The 17,679-nt window shown below is 37.7% G+C and overlaps 1 protein-coding gene across 2 annotated transcripts in view; it reads right to left on the bottom strand.

Moving 5' to 3' along the window:
• The window catches only part of LOC114475403 (homeobox protein PKNOX2-like), a 45,763-nt gene extending 29,449 nt beyond the window's left edge, over positions 1-16,314 (bottom strand). Inside the window, exons 1-4 of one of the 2 annotated variants that reach the window (XM_028466171.1) lie at positions 16,185-16,314; positions 15,950-16,056; positions 12,540-12,676; positions 11,576-11,587 (exon numbers count right to left, since the gene is read on the bottom strand). In XM_028466171.1, the coding sequence (XP_028321972.1) occupies positions 11,576-11,587; positions 12,540-12,676; positions 15,950-16,036 (236 nt within the window). In that variant the 5' untranslated portion in view covers positions 16,037-16,056; positions 16,185-16,314. The remainder of the gene's footprint in view (positions 1-11,575; positions 11,588-12,539; positions 12,677-15,949; positions 16,057-16,184) is intronic. The other variant, XM_028466172.1, reaches the window with a different exon arrangement.
• Between the last annotated feature and the right edge of the window lie 1,365 nt (positions 16,315-17,679).

The following is a 17,679-nucleotide window of genomic DNA, read 5'->3' on the forward strand; positions in this document are numbered from 1 at the left end:
ATGATACAGACCTATGATACAGACCTATGATACAGACCTATGATACAGACCTATGATACAGACCTATGATACAGACATATGATACAGACATATGATACAGATCTATGATACAGATCTATGATACAGACCTATGATACAGACCCGTGATACAGACGTATGATACAGACCCATTATACAGACCCATGATACGTGTGGATGAGGACAAGCTGAGGCTGATTCATCACAAACAGCAAGACTCGTTTGTACTTTAATGTGTAAAATACTGTGGGGCCACCTAGGTGTGTGTGTGTGTGTGTGTGTGTGTGTGTGTGTGTGTGTGTGTGTGTGTAGCCTGGGGGAAATGGGGGGCCTTTCCGGAAATAAACAGCAGGACTCCACCTTCAACTGACTTCTAATGTATGGAGGCCTGATTGAACTGGTGAACAGTGGGGGGGCTACAGAGCAAAAGGAGAGACCCCCCATCATGCACTCTGCCACACACACACACACACACACACACACACACTACTGGGTGAAGTTTTTTTGGTGCTAATTTCAATGGTGGACAAAGTACACACAAATACACACTACGGGTGGTTTTTACTATTTTTACTCAAAGCTGCTGAGTCGATCAATAATTATCAGATAATGACAGTGTGTGGGACTCACTGATCAATTATTCCAAGATTATTTGCTCGAAAAAAACATGTTTAAGGTTAAAATTGCTGTTTTGATCTCCACTGTAAACTCTCTTAGTGACATTGTTGGTGCATTGCATTGTGGGATGTGGAGTCCTATAGGTGGATCATAGAAGTGTTTTTATTTCATTTTTACTGTAATTTCTTGTGTTTTCCCCCCAAAAAATCTCTGGAAATGTGACTTTCCAATATATTTCTGGTGTTTTCACTACAATGGTGGTTGTTTCTTTTGGGATTTATAGGAAAGATCCGGAAATGGAATGTCTCACAAAGTGAGGTGGTATCACCAGGAACACACTAGGATCACTTTCCTCTTTGTCTGGTGAAGAAATACAAAAAAATCACAGAAAGAATGAAGGGAAAAAAAACACGTCTATGGATCTGTTCACAGGACTCAACATCCCACAATGCAATGCACTAAACTTCTCTGATAATGTCATTAACAGAGTGTTTACGTCCGGGATGGAAACAACAGTTTAGAAGATGTCTGAGCACAAAAAAGATGAATCTGCTTTTCAACGCGTTTCCTTAACCATTACGTCACCGCCGCCTCCTGTACCGATATGTAAAATCACAGCATGTGGTCAATTCACATGCATGATGTAAGTTTGATGACAAATGTGAATTGTTTTACCCGCAACGTTTTTTAAAGGAACATTGTCTAACCATAAATTATTTACCAAATTAATAATCTTATGATAACTAGGTATGACAATGTTTAAAAACAGCATTAAAATACATGTATTACCTGTTTTATACTGTGAGAAAGTACAATACCATTATTTTTGGAGTAATGTAATGTCTATATTTCATTTTAATGATGTGTGTGTGTGTTTTCATCCACACACCAGACGTCTTCTCAACTTCAGACTAACACGTCATTTAACGTCAGCTTGATCACTGAGAATTTAGGATAGAAATGTACTTTATTTCTTAAAAAGATTAAAGAGCATACTTTATAAATGTTACTAAAATACAGTTGTGACTGTAGATAATACTGAATAATGATTTGTAATAAACAAAAGCACACACACACACGCGCTACGTGTCAATGCGCGCGTGTGTGTGTGTGTGTGTGTGTAAAACTGTTTTAATTTCATATAAAAAGTGACGAAAAACAGTTGAAATGTTGAACGTCCAGATGAGGTCGTGGTCAACGCGATATGAACATGATCTGTTCAGTGAAATGTCTTTATCTGATAAAAAAATAGATATTTTCCATCAACTTTAAGTAAAATTGCTCAACAAAAGTCCACTTTAGACTTTATAGACTTCTATAAATACTTATGTATCATAATCACAGAACATGATTAGAAAGTATTTTGTCATGTGATCATTGATCAGTGCTTTTAGATCAATCTCAACCACGGAAAGAGTTAATGATCAGAAACATCTGAGGTTCTGTTGTATGAATTGCTTTAGGACTCACTATTAATCACAACCACGGCACTGAACAGAGCATCACATTAATTACTACCTTAATAGTCTAAATAAAAAGTTTAATGATCACTATATGAGTCTGTTGATGTCCTACAGTTGCTTCGTATACTTTCATTGTTAATCCACCTCAAAGATTAGTGACTGTAATAACAAACGTAAGTTACGTGTGTCGCAGTGAGTGAATGATGTCACCTGGCAACACATAAAAACTCACCATAATATGTGCAGAACATAATGTCTTTTGATAAACCAATCAATACGAGATGCTTTTTAAGAATAAGGCTGAGATACGTGAACACGAGCCGATTGTGCTCGTAGCGAGAGTTTGTTTGAAAGCAATAAAGATAAAATATCAGTCTGTCTGAGTGGAATCTTCTTTCCACGGGGTATTGCTCGACAGCTGTGAAGTGTAAATGTGTTTTCTTCTGTGTTTGCTGGAGGCCATTGTTGTGCCAAGCCAGGATAATGGTGATTACTAACTTTCCTCTGTAAAAAACACAACTATTAAAGGGAGAAAAGAAGGTAAATGTTGGACTTCCTCTCTGGTCCAGAGTCAGGCTGTGAGGAAACTCATGAAAATCACTATCTGAAAAACAGCCAATAAAACCACTTGAGCTTTAAAAGGGTTTCCTGCGTCGGAGGGCGACACACGCTGACCCTGGAAATAAAACGAGGTGCGCGCCTGTTTTTAAGCCACGTCGGGAGGTGAAGAAAGGCTCAGAAGCAGAAGAAGCATCACAGCAGTGGAGGAGACAATAATGCGTCAGATAAACAGACTTTATGGAGCATCACGGAGACGCATAAACACAGAGGAGACGACAAAACGTCCTCAGACCCGTCAAATTAAAAGATTTTTACACTTTAGTACAACACGAGAAGTTCTCAAGTCTGCACTCTTTTAAAAAGGATGGATTAAAGAAATAAATTCTGGAGTTTCTGAAGTTCTACTGACAGTGTGATGTCATGTAAACGTTCAAAACAAAGCATTACATTCAGCCTTAAAGCAAAACATTAGCATGAGACAAGCTACCTGTATAGATATTCTCCTTTCTTCATGCTATGGTAGCCATAGGCAACAGGCGGCCCGCGGACCACATGCGGACCTCAGTAAATTTAATGCAGCCCCCAAAACAAATCCTCTAAAAATTATAACTCAAGAAGTCGGAAGGAATAAGCAGCCAAACATACAACACAAAATAAGTCCAAAAAAGCACAAAATGAAAGCAAAGTAACTGCAAAAACATCAAAAGATTGACAGAACTACACAACATGACACCAAAGACACACACAATGCAAACAAAATGGCAGAAAAACACACAAAACAACCAAATAAATACAGAAAATTATTACTTTGCACAAACAGTCACCAACATTCAGAAAATTACAGGAATAAAAAATTACAACAAGAACACAAATGACAACAAAAATTGACAAAATGACAGAAAAATACATGAAATGATTTTTTTTAAAATGCACAAAATGACAACAGCATAAAATGTACACAAAGTAACTGTAAAATACACAAAATGACTCTTAAAACACACATATACACACTAATGACAGATGATGATGATGATGATGATGATGATGTGTGAATGCAGGAATGTAAGAAGTTAATAAAATCAGGTTTTCCACACAAACAAACATTAATCTGACGTTAATATGAGACTCGGACAGAAAAATGTGTCCGATCCTCACCCTGCAATAATCTGATCAATAATCTGATTAATAATCTGATCAAATCAACCTGTTACATTGTTTATCAACTAAGGTGTTTCAAATTAAAAGTGAACTTTATCATTTTCACGGATTTCAATGACATTCAGAAGCATTGGTAAAATTCCATGTTCCGTAATTTCGAGACAGCTCAAAAATAATGACATCATGGCCCCGCCTCCCTTGCTTCAGACCGCCTTCATGCACAGACTATGCACTTTTGTTTGATTTACGCACAGTGGGCGTGTCAGGAGCCTGAACCGGAGAATACGAACAGGAGAGAGGCGTAAAAAACCGCCTGCAGGAGACGGAAGAATAGAGCCCATAATGTGCAGGTTTGAGGTTGAAAAACCTTCTTTGTTACTGCTGTGAACCATAGCATAGACATTAGTGAGGGTCATCCCTGTGGTAACGGCTAGGTTTGACTGTACGTGTAAACAGCAGCTGTAGAGGTAGTTAAAGTGTGTTTCCAAAGCCAAAGTGAGTCTGATTGAAGGCTGAATCTAGAGAACCTGACAAACAAAGGCTTCTTAATAAGATGCAGACGAGCCAGAAGGATCTTTATAGTAAATGCCACAACTCATTAGGCTAATTACCCTATCACACATTCATTCCAGCGCTCATAACAAAGAAGGCAGAGGCAGAGAGGAAACCACACATCTCCTCATAAAGTTGGCATTCCTGCAATTAGTGAAAAGCAACATTAAAGCCGACACAGACTTCCTGAGAGGAATAATTAAAGGAAAACGGCAGCGATGCTAATTCTCGTTGGCTTTTCTCTTTTCAAAGTCCACAGCCCTGCGTAGAGCTGCTATTTCTGTCTTTTAACATCATTTCTCTCACTGTGGGAGAAGGAAAAGACTCACATTTAATTGTGTTTACAACGTGGGATCAAGGAGTGTTTAGTCATTAGTTCCTCGAAGGGCAAAAAAAAAAAAAAAAAAGGACTTTTTCTCTATAAAACGCTGCGTCGTCTCTTTTTAATAACGGAGAATCCACGACCCCGTCACTCGTTATTTCCTCTCAGCACATGCTGCACAAAGGTAATCACAGCTTTTTAACTGGCCATCACACACACATTAACACACTCATTCTATAGCCTTCATAGCACCATTTCACTGGAAAGGACCTCAGAACTCTCATCGTGCTATTCTAGCATCCCATCAGAACGCTGATCATCAGCAGATATCTGCTGTAAAACTAAATGATACGAACCATCGTCTGCTCTAAAGGTCACTGAGAAGACAAGGAAAGACTACAGTAAGAAAAGACTTAATGGTACAAACTACATTTATTACAAATAGTGATGCATAGAAAAGCTTTGGCCGAAAAAGACCCAAAAATGCAGGATATTGTGATGACGCTGACTTTGAGGGATTATTATCATTTCATCACTACTTTAGTACAAGGGTTCTCAACCTTGGGGACTGGCACCCATTTGGGGTCGTGAGACACGGGGAGGAGGTCACCAGATGCCCTCAAGAAACTAAGAATATTTTTTTTAACAATTTGAGCTCATTTTTGTTCATTTTTACCCTTTTCTACACCAAATTTTCCATATTTTAACCTATTTTCATCACTTTTTATTGTCATATTTTGGTTCTTTTTAATGTATTTTTGCTACATTTCTCCCATTTCTGACACTTCAACATCATATTTTAATGACTTTTCTACACATTTTTTTCCACTTTCCAGACATGTCAATCAATCAATCAATCAATCAATCTTTATTTGTATAGCACCAAATCATAACCAATGGTATCTCAAGGCACTTTACAGTAGAGCAGTCTTAAGGACGGACTCTTCATTTTATGGATACACACATATGCATATATACGTATATACACATACATATGTATCCCACACCCAACATGAATTCATCACTTATAAACCATTTCTACCACTTTTACACCTAATGTCACATATTTTGACCCATTATTGTCACTTTTAACCTCTTTTCATCATATTTCATGATTGTTTTTGCCAATTTAACCACATTCACCATTTGTCATGTCCATTATTTACTAGTTTAAAGTAATTGTTCCAAAATTGACACTTTGAACCTTTTTTACCCCTGGGATTGAGAGACACTGGGAGGGGTCACCAGATACCGTCAAGAAACTAAGAATATGTTTTAAACAATTTGACCCCAATTTTGCAAATTTCAAAATTACACCAAACTTGCCATATTTTGACCTATTTTTATCTCTTTTCTTGCCATATTTTTGCTCTTTTTAATGTATTTTTGCAAAATTGTTCCACTCTCATTTTCAGAGTTGAAAAAAACACTTTCAACCACTTTTCCACCTAATGTTAAATATGTTAACCCATTATTGTCCCTTTTAAGCACATTTCATACCTATTATTTGCCAGTTTAAACCCATTTTTACCACTTTTTCTGTCTGTTTTTGTCCACTCCTAATTTGCAACTTTTAGCCAATTTCTGTAGTTTTTAAAATCCCATTTCACCAACGTTTCTACCTTTTTTGGTCACTTTGAACCCATTTTATTTTAAATCTAATCAAATGAACTTAATCATTTGTTAGAAACTTCATTTACAGAGAAAGTGCCAGTGCAGAAACAATAAAACAGCACAAATCCATTCACACGTTAAAATTCTGACGTTCATGAGTTCCCTAATAAATAGATTAAAAAACAATAATACATTAAAAGAAAATAGGACAAAAATGATAATCCTCAGCTACAAATGTTGTGTTGCAATCAGCTGTTTAACAGGAAGATGGAGGTGGACCCCAAAAATCTCTCCTTTATTCCCCCTTATAGATGGTCCTGTCTCCACATGACTGTTCTTCAATGTTCATGTCTGTGTTCAACCACATTCAGCTACAGTGGGGGTCCCTGCTCTATGGGACCTTTATTTTGGAGGGTCCCCGCTCTCTGGGACCTTTATTTTTGGAGGGTCCCCGCTCTCTGGGACCTTTATTTTTGGAGGGTCCCCGCTCTCTGGGACCTTTATTTTTGGAGGGTCCCCGCTCTATGGGACCTTTAGTTTTGGAGGGTCCCCGCTCTCTGGGACCTTTATTTTGGAGGGTCCCCGCTCTCTGGGACCTTTATTTTTGGAGGGTCCCCGCTCTCTGGGACCTTTATTTTTGGAGGGTCCCCACTCTCTGGGACCTTTATTTTGGAGGGTCCCCGCTCTCTGGGACCTTTAGTTTTGGAGGGTCCCCGCTCTCTGGGACCTTTATTTTGGAGGGTCCCCGCTCTCTGGGACCTTTATTTTTGGAGGGTCCCCGCTCTATGGGACCTTTATTTTTGGAGGGTCCCCACTCTCTGGGACCTTTATTTTGGAGGGTCCCCGCTCTCTGGGACCTTTATTTTGGAGGGTCCCAGCTCTCTGGGACCTTTATTTTGGAGGGTCCCTGCTCTCTGGGACCTTTATTTTGGAGGGTCCCCGCTCTCTGGGACCTTTATTTTGGAGGGTCCCAGCTCTATGGGACCTTTATTTTTGGAGGGTCCCTGCTCTCTGGGACCTTTATTTTGGAGGGTCCCAGCTCTCTGGGACCTTTATTTTGGAGGGTCCCTGCTCTCTGGGACCTTTATTTTGGAGGGTCCCTGCTCTCTGGGACCTTTATTTTGGAGGGTCCCTGCTCTCTGGGACCTTTATTTTGGAGGGTCCCTGCTCTCTGGGACCTTTATTTTGGAGGGTCCCAGCTCTCTGGGACCTTTATTTTGGAGGGTCCCCGCTCTCTGGGACCTTTATTTTGGAGGGTCCCAGCTCTCTGGGACCTTTATTTTGGAGGGTCCCTGCTCTCTGGGACCTTTATTTTGGAGGGTCCCTGCTCTCTGGGACCTTTATTTTGGAGGGTCCCTGCTCTCTGGGACCTTTATTTTGGAGGGTCCCCGCTCTCTGGGACCTTTATTTTGCAGAACCAGAGCAGAGACAATGTAAAGTTCTCTCTCAGTGTGATCTATGGTTCAAAAGAAAATAAACAGATTAAGTAATCAGATTACTTCACGTAATCCAATCTTGGTTTTGTTCCAGATCAAACCTGAAGTTTGGGTTTTTCAGACATTTTTAGTTGAATTAGGATCACTTTGATCCAAAACATCTGGATGAAACTGAAGGGTGGATTCAAAGCCCTTAATGTAACAAAACTTTAAAAGTGTATCATGGATCATACAGTATAGCCGATCATATTTAATGTACACATGAATGGGGTCAAGTTAAACATTGAGCATTGTTAAATAAATAACTATTTAAATAGTTTTTACTGATCAATTCTTTGAAGCATTGATATATTTCATACAACTGCAATGTTTTAATTTAGTGAGTTTAGATCATATTTATAGCTATGAATGAAATGGGATAATATGATAATTACTTTGGTTTTCTCATTTCTCATTTCATTTCCATGCATTCCTAAATATATACAGTAAGTATAGTTGATTATCTGTTCATGGAATCAAAATGCATGAAAATAACATGAAAATGTTGGTTCGACTCTTATAATTGGTTAAAATAAACGCCGTAATGTGCTGCTCACTATCAGACAACAGAAGGAAAATTTGCATGATGATGTCGTGCTGTTCCTTTAATCCATGAAGCCCCCGACACGACTCTGAACCCTCAGTGCATCACTTCCTCTGTTCTTTAGAATGTTGAAAAAAACTGTTTCATTAAATGATCAGACATTCATGTTTTTATGGAGTTCATTAGAACAGTGGTTCTCTACCTTTTATAGGCCGTGACCCTCCAAAATAAAGGTCCCAGAGAGCGGGGACCCTCTAAAATAAAGGTCCCAGAGAGTGGGGACCCTCCAAAATAAAGGTTCCAGAGAGTGGGGACCCCCACTGAATGTGGTTGAACACAGACATGAACATTGAAGAACAGTCATGTGGAGACAGGACCATCTATAAGGGGGAATAAAGGAGAGATTTTTGGGGTCCATCCATAAAGTCAGTAAAATGATGGTCCATTGTTCTATGAATCTGTGATAACCACATTTATTTATTCATCTGAATAAGATCCACTGTTATCCAGGAACATTTATTATTATTATTATAGTCATCTTAAAGATGGAAATCATGGTTTTAATCACTAATAAAATGGTTCAAAGTGACCAAAAATGGTGGAAAAGGAGGTGAAATGGGATTTTAAAAAACATAGGAATTGGTTAAAAGTTGCAAATTAAAGTGGATAAAAACTGACAGAAAAAGTGGTAAAAAGGGTTCAAAGTGTCAATATTTGAACAATTAGTTTAAACTAGAAAATAATGTACATGATGAAACGTGAATCTGGTTAAATTGGCCACAAAATAATCATGAAATCTGGTGAAAATAGATTAAAAGTGACAATAATGGGTCAACATGTGACATTAGGTGTAAAAGTGGTAGAAATGGTTTATAAGTGATGAACATGTCTGGAAAGTGGAAAAAAATGTGCAGAAGAGACATTAAAATTTGATGTAGAAATGTCAGAAATGGGAGAAAAGTAGCAAAAAAATATTAAAAGGAGCAAAAAAGAAAAAGTGATGAAAATAGGTTAAAATATGGTGAGTTTGGTTTATTTACAGAAAAAGGGAAAAAATCTGCAAAAATGGGCTTAAATTGTTCAAAAAATACTCTTCGTTTCTTAAAGGCATCTGAGGACCCCCTGTCAGTGGGTGGCAACCCCAGTGTTGAGAACCACTGCATTAGTGTGTGGTGCTAATGTATTCTGGGTAGAAAGGAGGACCGCGGGCGGATTCTATCATTCTATTCTACTTCCTGTAGAACAGGAGAGAAACACGGTGTTTAAAGCCCAAAGTGAACAGGAGGTGGGGGGGGGGGTGATCTCACATCAAAGGCAGCCCCAGTCCCAGAGGATCAGCTGGTGACTTTACATCGGCTCGCCTCAGGTGGGAGCGCGGGGGCCCACGCTCCCTCAGACGGATACCTGCGGGGGGCCCCGAGGAGCCCCCGACACGCTGTGCAGCGTCACTGCTGCAGGTCTGTCTCACGCTGAGCTACAAATGTAGCTCTAGTTGTTAGCGGTCCACAGATACTCCCCGTTTGATTAAAAGCATCTGTATAATGAATAATTTAGTTCATAAATAGATAATAAAATCTCATTATAGGGAAACATCAATATTCCAGGGATGAGCAGGAGGGGAAGAATTTTATTGTGTTTTTTTTTCCATGGAAAGCCTTAAAAAGTCCTTGGATCAGGTTGAAGAGGGACGTCCTAATCAATTTTAACGACCTTCCACTGTTTATATGTGTCCTAAAACCTTTTAAATGTCCTTATTAGTAGATCTATGTCTAACAAAACACATTATTATTGTTATATAGGACTACTTTACAGTTTTAGAGCCTGTGTTCCTCCATCTTTAAATCATGTGATTGATGATGTCACACCACTGCGTGTAAACATCTCATTGTTTTCTATTGGAGTGAAACATTCAGCCTGATTTATAGATCATTTAGTAGATTTATAGATTATTTAACAGCTTTTTCAGTCAAAATAACTTTTGGTTGCTCTAAAAAAAAAACAACAGGAAACGTTAAAGATGCAAATGTAAACCTCTTTTGTTCACAGAAAAGCAGTTGTGTCCACAGGGGGCGCTAGTTCCAATCACAGGGGTTACGTTCTACGTTGTCCTGACGCTCGCCCCAAGCCCGTCATCGTTTGTGACGTACTTCCATGGGCTCCGCGTCGTGCGGGAAGGCTTGGCCCCCTTTCATAACTGCCTGCAGTTCTAGTTATTATTATTATGTCCCATCACAAAGTGTAAAGGAGGATATACAGTAGGTTTGAGCTCCGTCCATCAGTTTAACATAATAAGATAGTTAGTCATTTTATATTCTGATGTGATAATATTTTCTTATATATACATAAGTTCTTAGATTTAGGACATTTAGGAAATGACCACTATGGCGGGGGATGTTGATGACTATGTTTTCTTGTTTAATTTGCTTCCTCACAGGAGTTGAAAATTTATATTTTCGTAAAAATAATTAAAATATGTCAAATAAACAAAATGGAATTTAAAAAATCAATGTGGAAAACAGAATTTGGAAAAGATTTAATGAATTTATAGGGCCTTACTTCTGTTACTTACAGTAAAACATATTTAATGAACATGGACATAAGGACATAAGGTGATTAACATTATAATTTTAATTATGAGTCCGAAGGTCACACTCAAATATATGCAGTGTTGGTTTTACCCACAGTTACAGCTAAAGACCATACTTCACTGTGTGATATATACTGTACCTGATATATTCTATGTTTTATGATTCCCAATAAATTCAGGAAAAGACAAAAATGTTGCCAACGATGTTCATGCTTTGTGTGTATTCATGCCATTCATTTATTTATCTTTAATACGTGAGTTATTTAGGGTCAGAGTCCAAGTGTTAATATTCTGGTTTAACACAGTACAAAATCAAACAAAAATACTTTAAGTATGCATCTCATAATTGTGTGTAAAGATAATATTCCTAATCTGTGGTTGAGGAAAGAAAGAAGTGTAATTAGAGCGAATTGTTTCCATTGCTCTTCATGCACATTTGTTCACATGACCCATCAACACAAAAGTGCAGCCATGTCATTCAGAATGAAACACAACTGATACAAACACACAGTAAAGATGTGAACATGCTGTTAGCTTTGATCTTTAGCTTTGATCTAAACCCAGTGTCACTGACTCACTGTGTGTGTGTGTGTGTGTGTGTGTGTGTGTGTGTGTGTGTGTGTGTTCTGATCAGCCTTAGACTGTCTGAGAAGTGATGCTTACCTTTGAAAATGACTGTTGGCGTGAAAAGAGAAATAAACCATGTTTTACAAATGTGATCTGAGTCAAAAATGCTTTTCTTTGCTCGTGTTTGGCAAAAATCACTGAAAGTCTTTAGATCTCAGCTGTGATTATATGTAGCGTTGAATAAAGTCCCTTTGTTCAGATTATACAGGTTCTCTGGATGATTATCTACATGATCTCAACACATTCAGATCAGTGGAACCTAAGCTGCCTTTGATGAGTGAGAGAATGTATTGGAAGTGTTTAAAAATGACACAGAAGAAGAATGAAAGGAAGTCTTTTCTCAGTTTAATTTTAAATGCTTTGATGTTTTAGGCCCGTGGTCGTCATTGGAATCAAAGCCATCAGAACGTCTTATATAATAATCATTGGTTTCTGTAAATCATGTGTCAAACTCAAGGCTCGGGGGCCAAATCTGGCCTTTTAGAGCATCTGATTCAGGCCAAAGGAGAAAAATCATCGAGAAAACATGACTTATTGTGTAAATGACCAAATAATCCAGTAGTAGATATTTAAAATTCACCAACTGTACAATATTTCTAGAGGTTTGCATGTTTCCTTTGTTTATATCACATTAATGGAGTCATTTTTAATTGCAAATTGTGGAAAGATTTCTACGACATTCCTCTAAATTATGTAAAAAATAGTGACAAAATCAATATTTTTTTTGCAGTGAATTGAACTAATAATGAAAACTATTAATGTTAAACATTTTTTCCCAACCTAAGATCTGTGGCCCACTTAAGGTCAAACTGGTCCATATTTGGCCCCTGGTGTAAAACAAGTGAAAGATATTCTCCAGGAACAGAAATGAAATGTTCACAAAAACAAAACGTTGAAAATGTTCAAACCTGAAGAAGCAGAACCAGCTGAGACGTTAATGTGTTGATCCAACAGCAGAGAACGACCTCGTGTGTGTGTGTGTGTAGTAACGTGCACTGACCTGTACACGGCCCTCTTGTCAGACTCGAGCTGGGCCTGGGGGTCAAGGGTCACGCTGACTGAAGCGTTTCCTGCTGCAGACGCTGCTGGGATGTGGACCTGTGGGGTCTTATTGTTCTGCTGAGTCGTGCCCGTCATCTGCCACACAACAACACATACACACAGTTACACACAAGTTCAAACTTGTGCAGATAATTTAGATTATTGATTGATTGACTTTATTTATTTTGATTAATATTCTACATTGATACAATTTAAATACAAATTGTATAAAAAAAAAGAAAAAAGAAATAAACAGGCAATTTAGCCCCTCCTTTTCCCTCTGCACACTGGTAATTTATACCTTTCATCAGTAGCATTCATATATATATATATATATATATATATATATATATATATATATATATATATATATATATATATATATATATATATTTGTATGAACTTTTGAATATACTGTATATATAATAAAAGTCTGAATATGCATTATACAGTACATGAAAGTTTGAAAATTCAATTCTAATACTATTCAATTCAAAGTCTTGAATACTATTAGTAACAATATTATCTCCAGTATTTTAATAAATACAATATTCTGCAATTTTCAGGTTTTTAGTTAAATCAATTAATCAATATATCCTATACTATTAAATAATTTTAACAGCTGTCTTTTGTCATTTTACTAATGTATCTATAATAGTTTTTGTGTATTTCCCCACACCACGACACAAATATGTTAGGTATGGCATAACCAAGGGACAATATATCAACTAAACGCTGCTTTTGTTTAGTGAGTCCATAGTTTTATATAGTATGCGTATTGATTTGGACACTTTTGTACTCAATATGTGATTTCCAATGTAGACATCTAATAATTCAGCTTCATAAACATCGTTTTGATGTAGTTTTGCATTTTTAACATTTCTATTACCTGAAAAAATGGTTTTATTTTCATTTAAAGATGAACTTATTGTAATCAAACCTTCAACATATCTTCTCCTGTACAAAATACATGTGTATCATCAGCAAACACAAAACTTTTTAGTACGCTTGATGCAGACAAAAATCTCATTTATATATTTATATATAAGAGTAAATCATTTTGGTCTTAAGACTGATCCTTGTGGAACGCCACGTTACTTTCAACTGAGATTCAGTATTATTTATAACCACATCCTGATATCTGTTATATAAATCATGTTTATCCATTGTTCTGCTATACTCCTTAAACCGTATTATTATGGATCATTGTTGCTCAACAGGTCAGTGTTGGTTGTATGTATGTTTTTTAGATTGTGTCATGGACATATGCACCGTTTTATCATCATTTCCATCGGAATCTTTTTTATTTGTTATGAAATGAGCAAAAACCAAGTAATGTCTCTGATTCCTCTCCTCCTTCAGTTCACTGTGAGCTCTCACTGAGTCTAGATGATGATATCATCCCAACCCCCCTTTACCCTTCTTTTTTTTTTTTTTTTTTTCTGGTGCCGTGAGGGTGGAGGGCTTCAAGTCTTAATCCCAACACCAAATGGGAAATAAATTAGCTCCTTCACACTTAACTAGCTCTCATTTGCATTTGCCGAGTGAGCGGCTGTGTCTCCCCTGGCACTAATCCTGCGGGCGGGGGTAGAGAGAGTCGCAGGGTTAGGTCATCGGATGAACCCGCTCCACCTCACACGCTGCTACAGTAGTAAAAAAATTATTAAAAATGATGTTCCAATTATCACGGCGACCTACGGGAGGGAGCACGTGTTGTGCTGAACGCAGCAGGCGGGGGGGCGGACCTCTCATTCTCCTGCTCTGACATACAGCGTGTATTACGTCTTAATTACAGCGTACGAGTCAAACGTAGAGGAATTCATTTAAACGAACCTACAGAGACGTGATCTGCACCAGCTTCTTAATAATGAGGAGGATTTTATGACCTTATAACACGTCTGAGTGTCACATTAGACTAATTAGTAATTAGGACATCATATGTGTTTTATATTTATATCTATATGTGTGTGTTAGAGTGTAGGGACTGTATTTAATGCTAAATCTTTCCATTTTTGTATTTATTCCAGTCTGACCACTTGTCATGTGACTAAGGATGGGAACCAAATTTGTTGCTTTTTAGGTTTACGACCAAATTGCTTCATTTTTTTTTTTTTTTTTTTTGTGGATTCCTAATAAACAGGATCAGAACCAACTAAGCTCTGGCACTACCAGTCGCACCAAACAAAAACTCAGTTATTTTGGCCAAAAATGGGTAACAGAGGAACGCTGACTCAGCTTTCATTTTTCACCTATGCACACAAATACTGTCAATATAGATCCTCTCACATAGAGCTGTTGTTAAATTAGTGCATTATTTAAAAAAAGAATGAAGAAATTTGTGAAACAATTGTTGCTAATGCTAGGTGAATGCTAATGCTAAGTTAGTGCTAATGCTAGACTAATGCTAAGTTAATATTAGGTTAATGCTATTGCTTGGCTAATGTTAATGCTATAGGTTAATATTAATATTAGGCCAATGTTATTGTGAGGTTATTGCTACTGTTAGGCTAATTTTAATGCTATTGCTAGGTTAGTGGTAATGCTAGGCTAATGCTAATGCAAGATTAGAACAAATGCTAGGTTAGTGCTAATGCTAGCTAATGATAATGCTTGTCAGTGCCTAATCCTTTCACGGACCGGATCCTTTCAGATCCTTTTAACGCATGCATAAACGTGTCTCCATCCAGTCGGTAGTTTGTGTATTATTTAAAATGTTGAAAACCTGCTATTTAAAAAGAATTATAAATTTATGTTTTGAGTGAATTCCGATCATTTTTGAATATTATCTTATTTGCTGTTTGGTTTTTGATTCTCAATGTTGTGTATTGTGTTTTTATCCATTTGTTTTAATTAACAATTAAAAACACCACAAAACAGTCACGTATTTAAATATGTACTAATAAAATATTTAACAAACGTCGTATGGTCAGTTTACTTTCTAATATCACGTCCCAGCAGCTCTGTCTTAAAGAATATGAGAGAAGGAAGTGACGTAGTCTACGCACATGTGTTGAAATGATCTGAAAGGACACTGACAATGATTGCTTAAGCTAATGCTAGCTAATGTCAATGCAAGCTAATGCTAAATTTTATCAATGTTAATGCTAACTAATGCTAATGTTAATGCTAATTTATGCAAATGCTAAGCTAATGCAGCGTTGTTATTATTATTATTATTATTATGAGAAATAAATATTGTAAATTGGAACAGTTTATTACAGCACAAACACACACAAAAGTACCCAATATTGGTACCATTGATACTGATTCACAGGTATCGAGTATTGTTTCCAATGTGAAAGGTACCATCTCTACATGTGACCAACATGTGACCCCACTTCTCGTTGCTGATTTGCTGATTGCTCGTACCTGTTGGCTCTCCTGATACGATGGTGGAGGAACGCTCTGAGTGGCCATCATTGTCACTGTAGGTGCTGGAGAAACATGTTGCATCATGGGACAGCTTCACATTGAGACTGGAGAGAAACACAAAGCAGGAAGTAGGTAAATAAGGATTAGGAATCCATGAAGTATCTTATAACAACAGTAGCCAGCAGGTGGTGCTGTGATCAATAACACATGATAAACCCATAGGGATTCTTACCGGGGGGCAAAAGAAAAAAACATCTTGTGAGTTGTGCCAACTGCAATGTGTGTAACATCTATCTATAAAAACAAGGAATCTCTGTCTGTCTGTGTCTCAAATACTGTATCTCTGGTGCTCAGGGACACACAGGGACAGACAGGGACAGACAGGGACAGACAAGGACAGACAGGGACAGACAGGGACAGACAAGGACAGACAGGGACAGACAGGGACAGACAAGGACAGACAGGGACACACAGGGACAGACAAGGACAGACAGGGACAGACAGGGACAGACAAGGACAGACAGGGACAGACAAGGACAGACAGGGACAGACAGGGACAGACAAGGACAGACAGGGACAGACAGGGACAGACAAGGACAGACAAGGACAGACAGGGACAGACAGGGACAGACAAGGACAGACAGGGACAGACAGGGACAGACAAGGACAGACAGGGACAGACAGGGACAGACAAGGACAGACAAGGACAGACAGGGACAGACAGAGCTCATACTTGCTACGTAGCTGCAGCTTGGTTCAAAGTTGTGCGATGTCACATTTATTTGGACTGAAATGCTACAGTTAATAAATTATTTCATTTAAAAAAAATGTTCTTTGCTGGAGCCTTTAGTCACGTGGCACGCTACAGCCAATCACTGCACACCGTAGTCACGTCATAGTCACATGTGTGCACTACAGCCAATCACTGCATCCAAGCCAGCACACACTGTGTGTTTGTGTGTGCATGCATCATTTTGGCTGTTTTTAAACTTTTTTAGCAGTTTGCACATAGTCCCAGTGTGTACATCCAGCCACTATCACTGTGGGCAGAGACAGAACCACACACACACACACACACACACACACACATCTCAAAACACGCCCTCACCACACATAAGGTATTCATGATAAAAAATGTTCTAAATGAGGAAAATAAAACAAAAAACTACACAAAAAAACAGAAAAGCACATAAATATACAAAATTAAGACAAAATAACTATAAATATACACAAAATGACTCCAAAAAACATACATTACAGAAAAATACACCAAACAACAAAAATGAGTAAAAAAAAAACAACTAACACATTTATCATATTCATGTCTCGTAGAATTAAAGCAGATAAATCACACTATTTTATTTTACACCCACAAACAAACCCTTTATAACAGAGTACAGAGTATATACACCTTTATGTACATCAACACATACTCATTTGGTCATAACTGACAACTCTACTTAGGCTCCTCCCACTATATGAATACATACTTCCAACTGTCACTGTACTAGTAGACAATAATGTAATAATGATTAGTAACATAATTGATAATGTTGAAGACAAAAATGTGCGTTGACGCATCGTTTAATGTTGTAAATTCATGATAACATATTTCAGTACCATACATGACCTGCTGGGGGCAGTGTTGCTTCACTATTTACAGTGACAAGAAGAATTTGCGCAACAGAAAAAAAACAACTTAAAGTCTCAATAGTTTGGAACCGTTT

The sequence above is a fragment of the Gouania willdenowi genome, chromosome 14, assembly GCF_900634775.1.
Source record: "Gouania willdenowi chromosome 14, fGouWil2.1, whole genome shotgun sequence".
Taxonomy (NCBI): Eukaryota; Metazoa; Chordata; class Actinopteri; order Blenniiformes; family Gobiesocidae; genus Gouania; species Gouania willdenowi.